General features: G+C 47.4%; 1 protein-coding gene and 1 long non-coding RNA gene across 23 annotated transcripts in view; one reads left to right on the top strand and one right to left on the bottom strand.

Annotated features, from left to right (window-relative positions):
- ZNF536 (zinc finger protein 536) overlaps positions 1–16,611 on the bottom strand; it is a 418,028-nt gene that overhangs the window by 119,323 nt on the left and 282,094 nt on the right. For 14 of the 21 annotated variants that reach the window (XM_058280088.2, XM_058280094.1, XM_058280097.2 and 11 more), the window contains one exon: positions 12,043–12,941. The exons of the other annotated variants lie outside the window; for them this stretch is intronic. In XM_058280088.2, the coding sequence (XP_058136071.1) occupies positions 12,934–12,941 (8 nt within the window). In that variant the 3' untranslated portion in view covers positions 12,043–12,933. Of the gene's footprint in view, positions 1–12,042; positions 12,942–16,611 lie in introns of those variants that run through there. 21 annotated transcript variants of the gene reach the window in all.
- LOC105744754 (uncharacterized) lies at positions 3,596–7,851 on the top strand. Of its 2 annotated transcripts, none has more exons than XR_011646320.1 (3): positions 3,596–3,711; positions 4,187–4,258; positions 7,737–7,851. It is a non-coding gene; the product is annotated as an uncharacterized lncRNA (long non-coding RNA). The 2 variants fall into 2 exon arrangements; XR_001117725.4 differs by lacking the exon at positions 7,737–7,851 and adding an exon at positions 4,865–5,002.

Genomic DNA, 16,611 nt, shown 5'->3' with positions numbered 1-16,611 from the left:
GGACAAGGACAGGTGCTCTCCCTAATATACACCTCAAAGATGACCTCTGAGGTCACTCCTCTGATAATCTAAGAATCTTCCATTCCATTAAGGAGAGGCCAATTTCAGCCTCAACAAACTTCCTGGAGCACAGTGGATGGCCTCCATTAGAGAGGCTTTGGAGATGACAGGTGCATTTGGTGAGAGGAGCTACTAACTGAATGTGAGTCCCAAGATGCTGGGAAGAAGTTGGATGATTAGGATCTCCCCAGCCAAAGATAAGCAGGAGGAGGCCATGAGCATGGCGGGCAGGAGATGTGTGTGGAGCTGACACCAACCAGGTGGTGTGGGACGGAGAGAGCTCTGACAGCTTTCTGAGACTTCAAAACTATTTTCTCTTGCCAGCTACTGATTATTGAATTACTGCCTGAAGACACTCATTTCCAGTTGCCTTATAACCTCTGTCGAACAGTGGGCAGGATCGTCAGTGATCCTCACTCAGAGAGCTTTGGCAATCTTGACCCTGAGTCCATGGGTGGGAGCCAGTTTTCTTGGGTTTCTTTTTTGGGAAGTTTCCTACTTTTGACCTCACAAAAGGCCCAAGCAGACCCACAGAGGCAGGCCACCCTCAGCTTGTTGGCAATTCCTATGCCCCAGAGACGCCCACCCCCCAACAGAATGAACTCAACACCACTGCTGGTGGCACAGCTTGAACCAGACACCAGCATGACCCAGTCCCCCAGCCCATTTATGCCCACCCTCTCTCCCAAGAGCATCTCTTCTCTTAGAAGGGAACCTACAGAGCTTCTTAAAGAGGGAAATGTGCTAAGATGTGAAAAAGCCAGAACCACAGAAATGGGAAAAGGCAAGGTTAAAAGAAGCTTGACTCCAAACAAAGCTGCCCGTGTCGACACGGAGGCAGTTAGAGGCTGGGCAGGCCCAGCATGGTGGCCACTTTGTCCCCAGGGCAGCTGACCGCTTGTCCCCAGGATGTGTTTTGATGACTCCCTGAAATGAGCGGGTGTTTTATGGGAGGGTAATTGGGCATAATTCCCTTCAGAACTTGCAGTCAACAGGCATCCCTACAGCTGGCCCTTATTTGGTGGCATCAGCAGCTATTGCTATTTTCATGGCCAATTTATGAAAGACTCTCTGTTTTTTGAGGAGATGTCACAAACACAAAGAGGGGTATATTTATTGATATGCTTAAAATATAGGTTTTTAACTCGATTCCTTAGCCCTTAAAAACAAAGTAAGGAGATAGACAGATCCGATTATGTTCTGACTAGTTTCCGCCAGCCTGCCCAATGGGAGCGTTTGTATATGGTTCTCGGTGGCGCTGAAATCTGCTTAGGAAAGCAACAAGTCCTTTGTTCTGTTGACAGCAGTTATTACAATTAATTCATTTTGTGATTGGTACTTGCACTGAGTGACAAGGTGTTATTTTACCTCAGTAAAAGTTAAAGTGGTAATATCTACATGTTCAGCAACACCGTGGGCTTGCTAGCGTTCAAGAAGAAAAGGCTGACTTGAGGCTGCCTGCTCAGGCGCCACCCTCTCCACAACGCCCATGCTAGCTTGACTGGGGGGATGCTGGTTACTCTGCGCAAAACTTCTGCCTCCCAACACAGTGGGTTGGTTGTCAAGTTTTCATCAGGGCATGAGGTCTGAATATGACTCGGAGGGAGTGTCCAGGGAGCAGGCTGATGTCCCAATATGAGCTGATGGCGTGCCTTGCCATTTGACCCACCACCGTTTATTCAACGTGGGTTTTCACTTGCAGGCCTGGTTCTGCTACCTGGACACGGTGGCACTCCCGATGTTTGGGGCTCGATAATTCTTTGTGGTAGGAGGCCAGCCTGCACACTATCCCTGTGCTCTGTGTACACAGTATCCTTGGACTCTGCCCACTAGGTGCCAGGGGCAATCTCCCTCTTCCGGTAACAACAACCAAAAATGTGTCCCAGACATTGCCAAATCCCCTGGGTTAAGTAGCACTGCTGCACGCCGAACCCCTGGCTGTTTGTCGTAGTGTCGATGGAGGATTCTAGAACATCTCCTCTGATGTTGGTTCTTTCTCAAGTTCTCTGAGGAGGCTGGTTATCCCACTGCTCAGAGGCAGAGGGGTAGATCACAGCAACCATGCCCCAGAGAAAACGGTATAGTGGGCAAAGGAGAGTGGTGGATGAAGAAGCTAGAGACCTTAGCAAGAATAGAGTCACAGAGTCCCTTTCAAAGAGATGCTTTTCCTGATGTCCCAGACTTCTCTTTAGCCAGGATGAGCAAAAGAGGGCGTTTCCTGGTTATAGGTTCTTCCCTCCTCATCAAGCTTTTCAAAAATTCATAATGTAATAAATACTCCAACACAAAAATATATTGAACATAACTGTCCTTAGTCATTATTTTGAATGTCAATAACTACGTACCAGTCTTTCAGCAATGCTGGTTATCTGAGTGCTCTGGCTTCTGGATAAGTGGTAGCCCCTCTATACTGATTTCACTTGCTCCACTTAGATGCTCCACTGGACTTTCCTATTTAGATGACACCTCGTTACCTCCAGGGAAGGGTGCAGGATGGATTCCATCCCAGAGGTCAGGACTGCCTCAGAGAGGAGAGCAGTCAGTTTTGTGTAGCAGGGACATAGGATGGCAAAGTCCCAAATCCATGACCAATTAACTGGGGTCCTAATACATCAGGGCCAAGGGCCTACTGTCCCAGCTGCACCAGAGAAGGCTGGATTTTGCCAGAGTTCAAGGTCCAATCAACATGTTTTTCAATATGAACAGCTCAGCTGAACTCGACTTGCGTAGTGCCTGGGCTTGGGAAAGCCATTGACAGGGAGCCACAGAACAGCCTTTCAATTTTTTTTTTTTATTAGCAGTGTTCATCACCTTCTCAAAATCAATTGCATATTTTAAATTAAAACAAATGACTGTTTCGAGACTAATCAATAGTTGCATCTTTGCCTCTACAAATGTAAAAAAGTCGAATATAAAAAAAATCCTCATCTTTGCTTACATCAATCCAATTTCAATATAATTCAATATTTAATAAATATAATCCTCTTTCTGTGGAACAATGGCACAAACAATGCAAAAGTTTTCATGGTATCTAAGACCTTGTGAGTGGAAAAGTGTTCCCTCTTCCCTGTAAACTTCTGGCCTCCCAAGCTCTTCTCCCCCCACCCCTTCACACATTAGAAGATGTTTGTTCCTATTAAGTCTAAAGAAAAGGGTTTATATATTTAATGACTCTAAAACCAAAATGCTACCCACTGTCTGCACAATTGCCATTTTATCTCTTTAAACTTCTCCGGCTTGACGTTTTTAAAAGGGCAAAAGCAGAAAACCCTTATATAATACCTAATTTGTACATCTGCGGGTTCCCTCTGACTGGCACAGGCACCATATGTTTTTAATTATCATAATAGCCCTAAAGAACCTGTTCGGTGGGAAACACATATGATCCTTTTATTACTGGTTTGTAATTTAAACAGTTTTAACAGAAAAGGTCTGGCTATCGGGGAGTGACAGGTTCAAAGGCCCACAATCCTAACCATTGACCTCTGGAAGCTCAAGTTCAGTTCCCACCCACCGAGGCAGGACCTCCTTCCCTCTGCTTGACAGAGGTAATTGGTCACATGTGAAGCGGCTCTCCCGGACCTCTGAAGACATAATCTGTGATCCCTGTGACTCTGAGTTTCGGTTGGAGCCTGCCACAATGAAAATAAGGTTGATAAATATTATCCTAGTCTGGCCTGGGCTGCTTTCTCCGTTGGGGGCTGGGCCTGCGAGAGGCTGGGCCACCCACTCTCTTCTCAGTCCCACCTGGGCCCCAGGGAACAATTGGGAAGGTGAGAGGTCAGGTCGCCTTGAGGCCCTCTCCCTCAGGGCTGGGGGGAGAGAAGGGGACAGTCCTGTCCCCCCTCCCCACCCCCACCCTCAGGACTGGAAAGGGACTGAACAAATAAAGTTCTAAAAATAACTGATTCCAAGACTGAGAGAGAGAACTTATCTTGGGATTATCTAATGCGAATTTTTCTTCGATGGAAAGTTGAGAAGACTGAGTTTTTGGAGCCCACCTCGCCTCGTCCCCAGCCAGGTTTCTCTCCCACCTGTTCCTGAATGAGGTTGTCAGGAATTAGCTGTTTTGTTTTATTTGTCTGTTTTTGATGCATTCCAACCAAGTGTTAACTGCCACCCACAGGGACTCCGGATCTCCACTGCCTGGCTTTGAACTTCAGCTTCCTCACTTTCTTGCTAAATGCTCTTGGGTAAGGTAAGTGGCTTCTCTGTGCCTCAATCTCCCCTAGGTAAAATGGGAAAAACAACCATTACATTTATCTCGTAGGGTTTTTCTGAGGATTAAATGAAAGAATATCATTTGTGCTTAGAACTGGACTTGCCCCTAGCGCATAGTAAGTGCTTACTGTATAAAAATAATCTTGGAAAGTGGGGGGTAACGCAGAGGACTGGACCCTGCTGCTAGGCTAAGAGGGCCAGTTCTTGAACAGAGTGAAATTATGGAGAAGAGTCATCTCTCTTCAACCCTGGAGACAATGCCCAACTCGGCTGGTTTGTTAAATAGGACAAAATCTTCAGGTTATAACTGATTTCTGGGTGGCTGCTCACAGGCTTGGAGGGTGAAAGGCGGCGGGTGGGGGCAGCGTTTGGAGCTGCGACTTAGCAGTGGCCATCTCAGTTTTCTCCTAGTCTGTCCAAATGGCAGGGCCATTGCCGTAAAAGTGTTTTTCTCTTTTCTACTCTTGATGTTTCAGTATTTTTGGTCATAGCCTGACACTGGCAATGCAGTGTATGAAGAAAGTGGTATCATGTAACTTATGATAGTAATTGCTACCATCTATTTTCACACGCTACTTGCCAGGCCAGGAGCTCGGCGTCCAACAGGCACAGCTCAGGGCACTCTGCATGCTGGTACTGCCCTACAGTCCTCGCTGTGCCCGTGCGCAGCTGGTGAGATGGAGGACGCGCCCCTGTGATGGAAGGCCTGTGATGCCAGGACTTGGAAGACTGGCCAGTGAGTCTACTCATCTCCATTTTGCAGGGAATTAACCCAATGTCTCTTGGCCTCAGTTTCCTCATTCAGACAATGGGTTCTGACAACTAAGTGAGTCTGGTCACGCGAAAGTGGCTGGGAACCAGAAAGCACTGAAGACGAACCGGCTAGCTGAAGGGCTGCAGGTGGAGATGCGCCTGCACTGGGCTGGCCGGCCTGCCTTGATGGGAGCAAGCCCGTCCCGGGGTGGCTCCTCTGCTCCCTCCATCCTTCCTCCTTCTGAGCAAGCTTTCTCCCTGGGTCAGTGGATGGGACAGGCGTTCTTTGGCCAACTCCACACTTAAGGAAGAAGGGAGGAAAACAGAAGCCCAGAACTGGCTCATGAAGTGACCCCAGATGACCAGGAGAGAAAACACTCTGGAAATTAAAAAAAAAAAGGGAGGTGGGGTTGGGGAGGCACCACCAAACCCCCGCCGCAAAGGGGCTGCTCTTTCCTTTCAACAAGAAGAGGGCCAGATGGCCACACTCATTTGAGATGTCAGGGGTGACCTCTCAACTCAACAAATAGCAAGTGCATCTTAATCAGCCTGCATCCTTCCTGTCCTCCGGACAAGCCGATGGTGCTGACCCGCCCCTGGAGGAAACGAGACCTTCTTAATCACAGGCTGCTTTGAGGGGCTGCACAGAGGAGCAGCCCTGGCCATAGCGACCGTGGTGACCATCCTCCTCCCCTCCATCCCTCCCGCCTTCTGCCTGCTAGAGCTGGCCCAGCTCGGTTACCTAGCCCGACCCAGGCGGGAACGAAGGCGCCTCCAAATTTCCAATTCCGGGAATCATAACTCACGTTACTTGGATCCCATCTGCACCCAGGGAAGGCAGAGCAAGGGAAAAGAGCATAAAACACAAAGTTCCCACAGACAACATCTGTCTTAGTGCAAACAATGGACCATTATCTTGTAAATAATTCTGATTAAGCTACAGCAGCGTTTCCTCCTGAAAGTAGAGCTGGAGAGCAGAGGGGAGGAGGGTGCCCTGGAAGGATGTGCCCTAGGACCAGCACTGCTCTGGAGCACCCCCCACCCCAGTGTTCTCACCAAGGGCCATTGAGTGCCCCCCATCCTGCCCGACCACCAGCCACAGAAGCGCCCCTCAGGTGGACCCCCTGCCACCTCCAAACCCCAGGCAGCTTCCTGGACAGTTTCTCTCTGCCTTGATCCTCTCATTTCTTCTGGGCTGTTCTCTCCCCTTATTTCTTCTTCCTCTCCCCTTTCTCCCATACTTCCTCTCCTCTCCTCCAAACCAACCTCTGACATTTTTCTTTTACTCCATTCTTATTTTCTCTCATCTTACCTTCTCCTTTAATTTCATCTTCCTGGATCTCCAGTTTCTCTTTTTCTTGCCTCTCTCCCTGTCCTTCTCTTTGGGCCTCTGCCTCCACATCTCTCCCTTTCTCTCTTCTTCCACGTCTTTGGCCTTTTGCTCCATCTCATGGTCCAGTCCTCTTTGCTGTCCACCCCTCCATGGCTCTCTCTCCCTTCCCCTGGCCCCACAACCCAAGACCCCGCAGCTTGCCAACCCTGCCTGGACTGTCCCCGGGGCTGCTCCAGCTTGGAGGGAATGGTGTCGAGGCCCACAGGCCCCTGGCTGCTCACTGCTTCACTCCTTTGGGGTGGCCAGGCCCTGGGGAAGGCCAGCTGGGACCACTGGGCACCACAGGAATCCCCCTTGCAGATCCCTCGTGCCCTGCCCCCATCCAAAAGCCTCCAGGCTTTCCGAAGTGGTCAGGTCAGACCCTCTGCACTCCTGCCCTGCCACCCACCTCAGCCTCTCCTATTGTACAACTCACTGTTGTTCAACTCATTGGCAAAATCCAGGTGTTTAGCCCATGCAAGTGAGAGTGGATTATTCACTTTGAAGGGTATTTACCCCAGTGTCCTTGAGAAAAATTCCCCGGTGATTTACAATTACAATCAAACCATTGACCTGAGTGTGATTTAGAGTCGACTCTCCAGAGAGTTCAAAGTCTTAGTGTAAAGTAAAGGCCACTGGTATAGGACTCCTCTTTGCACTGGTTGCCCACCTGAGCTTTTGAAGCATTCTCCCCGTTGGACTTCCTTTGCACCGTTAGGAATAGGAACACAGCTCAATCAGAACCCAAAGGGTTATTTCCGTGTGTTCTGGGAATGGTCTCATTGGAGCTTCACTGGGAAAAGTTCTCCCCTGCAGCCTCTCAGGGGTTCACTCCAGGAATGGCAGCTTTCTCAGCGGGACCATTGGGTCATGAGTGCAAGCTGGCAAGGACAGGGAGGCATGCTTTATAACATCTTACCCAGCTTCTCCACTCTGCAGCAAGGCCTTAGCACATCCTGGGTTTCATATGAGCTCTGCCTAGCATCTGAGTGGCAACAGAAATCCTAAAATAACTGAAATGTGGGTAACTTGCCAAACTTGTGTCAGTAGCCCATTTGTTGGATTACAAAACTGAGGCAATCAAGTTCAAAAATGCTGATAATAAGACATTCAATTGAAAACAAAAAGCCAAGGACTTGAGTGGTTCACACTTAGAACTGACGGGGGTTTTGCTAGTCAAGAGTGACTTTGAGTGCCCAAGGGTGCTCTGAGAACAGAAAAGTAGAACGAGAAACAGGTCTTAAAGAAAGAGCATGGGAACAGTTTCTGTGCCCAGTGCATGAAAGATGGAATCTGGCGTTAGCTCACTACCTCTTTTTCCTCCTTCTAGCTGTTATCAACTGAGGGTACATGCAACCAAGAAGGACACACTGGTTTAACAGATTGGATTTGCAAAGTGCTTGCAGAAATCTTAATCATCATGAATCTCATTTGTAAACACGAGGTTGAAAAAATTTTTTTAAATTTAAAAGTCAAATAGTCAAGTTTTCCCCATACTTCCAGGAAGCCAAGTATCTAGTTACATTGACCCTACTCTTTTGTGTTATTCTGACTGACTTCCAGATTTAAGAGAGAAATCCCTCAATTATCTTTCTATGATTTAATAAAAAATTTGTTCATGACACAGCAAGTATGCACAGGGTATCCTCCAAGCTGAAGTTGCACATGCCAGTGTACCTGTGGAAATGCTAGCTTGACTCCAACATCCCAAGGCCCAGCTGGAGTGAGTGCTCATGAGGACTCTAGAAGGTCATCTGCAAAGTCAGAACTAGAAGTGATCTTGAGAGTCATAGGATTGTACCAAGAGGACATCCAAGTCAGCCCTCCTTTCACCCACAGGGAAACGGTGTCCCAAGAAGAGCAGGGACTTGCCTGAGCTCTTTAGTAGGATGCCAGGTCTCCTGACCCTCAGGCTAGTCCTATGATCCTGCCACCAATAAATCTAAGCTGAGAAGCTGTGCACATCTCAATATTGAAAATGAGCACTTCATTTCCCATCAGGGGCCATGGAATGCACTTCTCTTCTCATCTCTGGTTCTGGCAGACCTGTGACCTTCAACAGTGAGGGAACAATGAGGGAAGGTGTAAAATTTTCAGGCCAAGGGCCTCCCCCTGGTAGTGGATGCTGGTGGTTCTGCTCCTTCCCTTCTGGTTCCCTGGCATGCCAAAGCCTCTTGTTTTTCTCTCCCTGAAGATTTTCTCTGGTCACCTGACAAATGCTTGGCCTCTGGGGTGAGCTGGAGTGATGTGCAACTTAGTAGAGAGCAGAGTGGGTGGATAAATGTGCCAGCTTCTTCAACCCTCAGAAGGAAAATTCTGGGGTGTGCCCCACACAAGTTCTTAGAGAATCCCCAGAAGGCCTGAGCCCTGTTGCCAGCAACAGTAGCTCTCTCCTTACAACATCTGGGTTGGTTGTCTCTCTCTTCTCTATCTTCTCACTAGCTCCCCAACTCATGCTTCCTAGAATGGCCCTGTGTCAAGACAAGGGTCTTGGGATCTGTTTTTGGAAGGATCTGAACAGGTCTCCAGTGAATCTTAGAGGACTGAGATCAATGGTCTCTCTCCTTGACAAGAAAGAGTAGTAAGCCCCTAATTATCTACCAGGGCTACTCCACATTCTGGCAAAATGTCTGCCTCCAGCCCTTTCTCCAGGTGTGTGGCACACTTTATAGCAGGCAATTCTGTGGTTGGCCCAACTCTTCCCCCAGAATTTACAAAATATCACTCAAAAGGAGAAAAGCAACCTGTCCATCACATAAAAAGAGCAATGATTTGGTAAATTAATTGCAAATTTGCTTTCCCAGCTTGGTTGCGTTTCTTCTTTTATGTGGATAATTGAGAGCATATTAGTTAATCTGACAACAACTGAAGTTCAAAAAGAAAATGTAACCTGTGAGCAGTGGATTACCATTCAATGGGCGTGTCTGGACAACTCTGCAAAGAACATGGAAGGCAAAGTCCTGGTGAGGCCAGCCAATGTTTGGGTGCACAAATAGACATTTTTTTTGCTAATTAAGTAACTGTGCAGAGTTTCCCCAGATTTAACCTAGAAAATGAACGTTATTTGCTCTAGTGGCAGAATTCAGTCATGCAGAGACAGCGTTGCCCCTGTGCCACTGCTAGTTAGGAATGTAATTTAATCATTGTGAAATTTCTTTGATAAAAGTGACTACAGGTAAGTAAGTAATAATGTCGCAAAGTCTAGATCCCTTTATCTCCCATGAGTCTATCTAAATTTCACCAAAGTGAAAACATTTCCCAACATGTGTCAATGAGTTGATTTGAAGACTCTCTCTTACTAAAATCTGCGGAGCACCTTTTACTTCCTTGGCCTCTCTCATCTTAAGTCATGGATACTTCCTTGAAACTCTGCTCTGAGAGACAATGGGACTTTCTTACCCGTATCAGACCAGAGGCTTCTCTAGACCTGGGAAGAACCCAAGTTCCAGCAACTGGAGGGCTGAAGGCAGATCCAATAGATGGTGGCTGTGGTGGTCTCAATTCTGAGTCCAAGCAGGTGGGGCTTGTTGTAACCCCAGGTGGGGACGGGGGTGGTAACCAACAGGAGGCAGACCGCCAGCCCCATACAGGGCTGTGAAAGGCACCCGGCCGCTCCAGAGGGCGAAGCCCCCCAGCTCTCTCTCAGGCAGCAGAGAGGATGTTCCCAAGGATGGCACTGAGGAGAAGGGAATGCTGATGAAGAGGTGGGTGGGAAGCAGGCACCGCCTGAGGCATTACGCGGTGGGTGCAGTGAAATGAGAGGTGGGCAGGGGGCTGTGAGTGTGAGAATCCACAAGGGTCTCCTCCAAGCCTGAGAAGTTACCTCTGGGGAATGACTCAGGAAATAGCCTCCTGCTTTAGAAGCGGAAACGCTACAAAGTCCTCCAGCTTGGAGACCCCAGTAGAGGGATGGGGCCTCCATGGAAGGAAGAAAGCACAGCAGATGCCTGGCTATGCCACTCCAGGGAGCCTTCCCGGCTGACAGCACGAGGCACCCAGATGATCTGCTGCCTTTGGCGGCTACTCCTTCCTCCTCTTGTTTTGCACTGGCTCAATTCTCAGGGCCCCATCTCTCTCACCGCCTCTGGACCCCTGGGGGTCCCATCCCAGCAGGATCAGCAATACCAGCAGGTCCCATGGTGGCACTAAGGGAGGAGGGGAAGAGACAGCGATGCAGAACAAAGCCTGGGACAAGGTCTCCCACCTGGGGCAGAGGTCTCCCAAGGACCCTGGTTGCCTGCAGCTGAGCCCTCTCCTCCCTGTCCACATCCCCAGGCCACTTCCTTTGAGCAGGTGCCAGGCTGTGGTGGCATTTGGAAACAAGGGAAAACACTCCAGGGTCCTTTCTGTGCAAACCCAGCCTACATGCTAGTGTTGGGAACTCACTACATCGACCACCGGCCTGGTGATGAGGATCCCTTTGCCTTTAGGCTGCCCAGGTGTTTGGGGATCCGTCACATTTTCCAGAACCCACAGTGTGTGTTCTCAGCTTCATGGAAACTGTAGTGGGTACCAAACCCTGGAGAAGCTAGCAACCTTCTTCAAGAAGAATGATGTTTTTCATTTTGGGTTTTGGCATGTATTCTCAAACTTGGGATTTCTCACTTCCCACCCACACCCCCAAATAAGAGACAATGGAATACTGTATTAGAGTCTTCGGGGTCAAGGTCAGGGGACTGTTTCAACCAAGGTGATATAACTGTCCTGTTGCTAAGGCCAGGTTGTGAAATTGGACATTTCTGGGCCTCTATCCCCATGTTGACATGGGACGCTATTTATTTGGAGGGTGGGAAATAGACATGGGGGATGGCACACATTTGTAGGATAATGTATAAGAGCTTTGTTCCTGTAGGACAAGTTAGAGAGGGAGCAGGGAAGTTGGTGGAATTTAGAAGTTTATAAAACACACCCAATAAAAGAAGCTTGGAAATACTGCTGAATTAGTAGGATTCTAAAATCCAGCTCATGGACAGAAAAAAAAAAACAAGTAACACAAACAAAAAGCCAAATCCTTCCTTCCTGCATACCTCCCACAATGTGATGAGGTGGGGGAGAGAGCAGGCAATAGCCTGTGATGACAAAGGCCAACCAAAAAACCAAAAACTTCTCAGTGGAACAAAAATACTCTGAAACGCCAGTAATTCTGAGCACCTTTTCATTAAAAACGACCCTTCCCTTCACCAGATGAAAAGAACACGTGAAGGGGGCCGCAAGTGGTTGGGCATGAGCCGCCTCCCACCTCCGGGTTGCAGCACCCCCGAGTGCTGCCGGGGTTGTCCGCAGCCGGGTGCCCAGCCCTCCTCTATTCACCCCTTCTGGGAGCAGCTGCGGGGTCCAGGGGCCCGAGTGTCCTTTGCACAGAGAGCTGCACACATGTCCCTTGCCTCTCTCCCATCCACCACAGTCATCCCACCCAGAACAGGAGGTCACTTTACATTTGCATGTTTATGAATCGTTATTTATGGGCCCCCCCAAAGATGGATGGACAAATGCAACACGATGCCCGTCCAACAGCCGAAGGAACAACATAAATGTTATTTCCTGGATGTCCTGTGGCGGCTTCCAACAGATAGAAGAATGTCGAGGGGTGACAGGGGTGTGGTGGAATGAATTAACATAATGACTCAAAACTGCACTAATGTTTCACAGCTTTTTTTTATTAGCAATACCAAGATAAGTTATTGAAGCAGTTTTAGTATTGTTTTACATTCCATTCATAAATGACCTAACTTGGAACTCAGCATACAGCACACTTAAAGATATAGTTTGACACTTATTCAGAAAGCTACAATTATTATAACTTACATGCCTTCATTACCAGGAACACCTTAATATATCTTCTAATTACTCCAACAATACTCTATTCCACAGCACACGATAACCCAGTACAAGTTTATACATTTTGCTTCAATCACCATTTTTTAAATTGTGGATGTCAAGGTGCTGCTCGCTGGAATGTCACTGTCATCCGTCCCCGGCTAATAGGACCACCTGACACAATATTAAACTAGCAATATTACCGCTGAAATACTATGGAGAAAGATAATGACTGGACTTTTCTGTATTCTTCTAAAGTGTTACAAAATACAGTACACTCAGACACAAGCAGTAGTGCCAACAAGATCACCCCCGCCCACCTCTAGAGGCTGTGCTGAGCTGGCAGATCAGGCCCCACGGTCAGGTTTTCCACAGGTGATAGGACCTCCAATCCACCAGCCTTTATCACCCAGGATTAGGGATTTTGAGGGCATTTTCTCTCCTGTTCAAGTTACTAAGCCTTTGCGATCCATGACTAATAGTGGAACATATGGGGCAGTATTTTTAGCCTCCACGATTATTTTCTATATATACTGTAGGTTGGTGTGCCGCGTGTATACACATACCTATGCCAAGAGTAATTATTTATTCAACACACATATGTGTATACATTCTTCTCTTGACTTTACACGATTAACAAGCTTCAGATAACCACCGAGGAGCACGAACAGACAAGGGCAAGTCCAGAGAGACCGACTAGAACAGGGGTGTCACTTACCTGCAAGAAAATGTGCAGATTCATTAAACAATCCAGAAACCATTTTGGCTAGAGGCAATTGAAAGCAAAGGCAGGGCCACATTCCCTAATTGTTTAATGGAATAATGACAATAAAGCAATATTTATGAAATTTGGTCCTTCGTCTGGCTAAAGCAAGAATAGTCTACATGATTAGAGCAGGTTGGCAATTAGATGCAGAGGTGCTGTTGATCAGTGCTAAGTAATAGGAGATAATTACTACTTATTTGAAACCTGGGCTTTGCACACAACATCTGAAAATAAATTAAAAAAAAAAAAAAAAGAAAATGAGAAAGACCCAGATTCCTTCCACAGCTAAGATGTGGCATGTGTCTAGATAGCTGTCAAGTCCAACCATCACTTGACTTAACAGCTTAAAAAGGTGGATTCCACAGCTGAAAACCCAGGCATGAGACCCACCTTAAGAACATGATGGGGTTCCATTGTACCTATTTTATATATCCAGTGGCTAGGTCTGCTTCAAGAGTTTGCATTTCCCAAGTGGGATGGGTGTCTATTCTGACAAAACTCTTTCTCTTCTTCCCTCCCAATCATAAAGCCATTGCCAAGGAGAAAAAGTGTATTTTGAACCACAGGCTTGGTTGCTTTCTCCTCCCACCCTAGACTTGGTCCTGGAGAGCAGGTATCAAGCAATCCAAAGAGAATATGGTCACGGCAATGAAAATGAAAGCTACCAGACTTTCCTCCTGCTTAAGAGGCACTGTTGATTCAGACAGTAGCTTCTGGAGCCAAAAATATGCAGCAAAAGGAAAGGAACATAAACAAGGCTAAATGTCACCAGTGTTTGCCGACTTACAGACACCATCCATTTGTTTGTTCTGAAATGACGAGTGGACCATTTGGCAAATACAATGGTATTCACACAACAGTTCTGTCATCCTGCAGTGCAAACGACATCACGTCAGTGGCATTCCATTTAATTTTAAAAAAGGGAAGGGGAGGAGGAGATGAATGCCAAAAAGAGTTTGGAGAAGGAAGGCTGCCATCCAAAAGGCTGCCCCTTAGTCAAGGATGGTGCACAAGGCAAGACTTGGGCAAGGGCAAGGAAGAGCCTGTCTGGGGTGATGATTTCTGTAGGAGGACTTCACCAGTGCTTTGCCCCACCAGAGTCCAAAGGCAAGGGCTCTACAGGAACCAAGCAGGTAGGGTGCGAAGCAAGCAGGGTGGATTTTACTCTTGAACATCAGGGCAGGCCAAATGGTCCTCCCCACTGGGATCTAATACCTGGCCCTGGACATATAACTCCCCTATACCTGGGAGCAGGCTGGAGACCCATGGAGTCAATGGCCAATCAGAAAATGATAAAATTGGGCAAAGGGAAGGAGTGCAAAGTTGTGCTTTATCCCAGGCTCTGCCAGACCATCCATATGAGAATCAGTTCATGCAGAATAGGAGAAGGGACAACAATTATTCATTTGGTTTTAAGCAAAGCATGCCAGCCCAAGGGATCCTAAGAGAAGAACCCCTGGAATCCAGCTGCCCTCCCCGTGTGTGCTGGCTGTCGCCTGGGCTCCCAAAAACTTTGCAGATTTGGATTTCATGGTTCTCTTCCTAATTTAAGCTCCTTTCTTCTTTAAAAGCTGCTGGCATCAGGACCACAACTTAGAGCTAGAATTGTTCTCAAGAGCAAAAATGTACCAATGGACAGAAAGGTGGGTGTCGCAGCCTCTGTGTGGCATTGTTTCATACATTCACACAACGTTCTCTGTATTTTCACGTATCTAGTCACAGCTCCCTGGGAAGTCCCTAATTGACTGAAGACCTCACCCATTTCCTGGTCAAAGACTGAGCAGGCAAGGCTTAACTCCTACCCCTAAATTTTTGCCTTCTATCAGGAACAGAGCTGAGTGGAAACTGAATGGGATAATCATTGCAATGCAGATGTCATCACAAAACTGCCCAAATCGTCCTCAAAGCTAACTTTCCTGAAGAGCAAGGAATAGCTATCAACAATTTGGCAAGGTAGACAGGAGGAAATGAAACATGTCTCTAGACCCTTGACTGAAAGTAAGATCCAAGCTCACTAAGTTCTGAGGGACTCATTGAGCCCAAAGACACTTGGATGGATGCTATCACTTCCTTGTCTCCTTTTGGAGATAGAATCTCTGCAAGGTTACACAGACTCAACTCCAACCACTTAGCCAAGCTTTTCTACATCCACAGTCTCAGTCATCCTCACACAGTGAGGGGTCAGAGGCTTTCTCAGAGCAAGCTCCTCTTAAAGCTGTGACAACACTCCTCCCTCTCACTCTTCACCATTTTTCCACCTGCACCAGCAGTGAGGGAACAGCTCTGCAACCTGTCACATCTAGTAAAGACTCTGGAAGTCTTTACTAGATAGGCATAGATAAGGCCTTGCAGAAACAGGTATGCCCAGGCCCATCTGGGCTTACCTATCAGTCCTCTCTCTAGAAAGCTCCTCTCTCATGTTGCTTGACATGACAGTAGACGGAGCCCTGCAGCTGCTAAGATGGGTCCTCTCCTGCATCAGCTCCCTGGACAGAGAAATAACAGAGAACAGGTCCCTGCATATCTTCTCGAGGACACCCACAGAAACTCACCCGTCTTTACATTAGAACATGGGCCAGCAAACTACAGTCCATGGGCCAAATCCAGTCTACATCCTGTTTTTGTAAATAAAGCTTTATTGGAACACAGCCACACCCATTTGTTTACATATTGGCTACTGAAGTTTTGGAGACACGATGATGGAGATAAGCAGCTGTGACAGAGACCACATGTCTTACAAGCCCAAAATATTCACTCTCTGGCCCTTTAAAAACACATTTGATGACACTTCTCCAGAGGGGATAGCTTGTAAAGTAGCAAATATTTTCAAGCTGCTTACCCTGAGAAATCAGTGAGGTTTTTGGAGGACAGAAGCCACCTTTTAAGAGAATTCAGCCCAGTTATCCTGGTTCATTTCATCACATGTTTTGGAAGCCATGAGATGAAGAGGTTTCCAGGGGCCACATCTTTTGGGGGTCCAAATGTCTTATTGCTGTGGAGGCCCAAAGGACCCTTTCTCCATAGTCTCAAGCATAAATTGGGTTAGAGAAGCCAGTTTTCCAATAAACCGAGAATAATAAATAGAGACTCCTGGAAATATTCCTGTTAATGACCTTGTCTTCTCAATAAAAGTCCTCATATGCCTAAGCTTTGGTTGTCACTGCATGCAGGGCCACTATACCAATGTCCAGAACAGAATGCCTAAGGACAAAGGGGATGATGCCTTTTTCCCTGCCTCTCCCTTAATCTGAACTTAGTTATTCCCCATCAGCCCTATGATGGGGCTCCTCAAAAGACACAGAGCAAAACTTGCTGATGAGACTGAGTACACAACAATTTCAAGTGCCTGGCCATCTGCTTCAGGTTCGAAAGGCAAGGAGTAAGACTGATTGGGTGGCTCTCCAAATCCACACACCCTGGCATAAAACATGTGCTTTCATCTTTATGCACAGTCAGCCCCAATGGTGGTGTGTAGACCAACTTGTGCCCTGTCTATGTGCATGCCAAAGTTGGGTCTTCCATGTTCTCTTGGATCTCCAGGCTCTTGACTGACCAAACCATTCCACCAAACTTTCTCAGACTGGATGAGAGGATTGTCTGCATTTTCTTGTTGTCAGTAGAT

The sequence above is a fragment of the Dasypus novemcinctus genome, chromosome 18 (assembly GCF_030445035.2).
Source record: "Dasypus novemcinctus isolate mDasNov1 chromosome 18, mDasNov1.1.hap2, whole genome shotgun sequence".
Classification (NCBI taxonomy): domain Eukaryota; kingdom Metazoa; phylum Chordata; class Mammalia; order Cingulata; family Dasypodidae; genus Dasypus; species Dasypus novemcinctus.
This window is presented reverse-complemented; position numbering and strand designations above follow the sequence as displayed.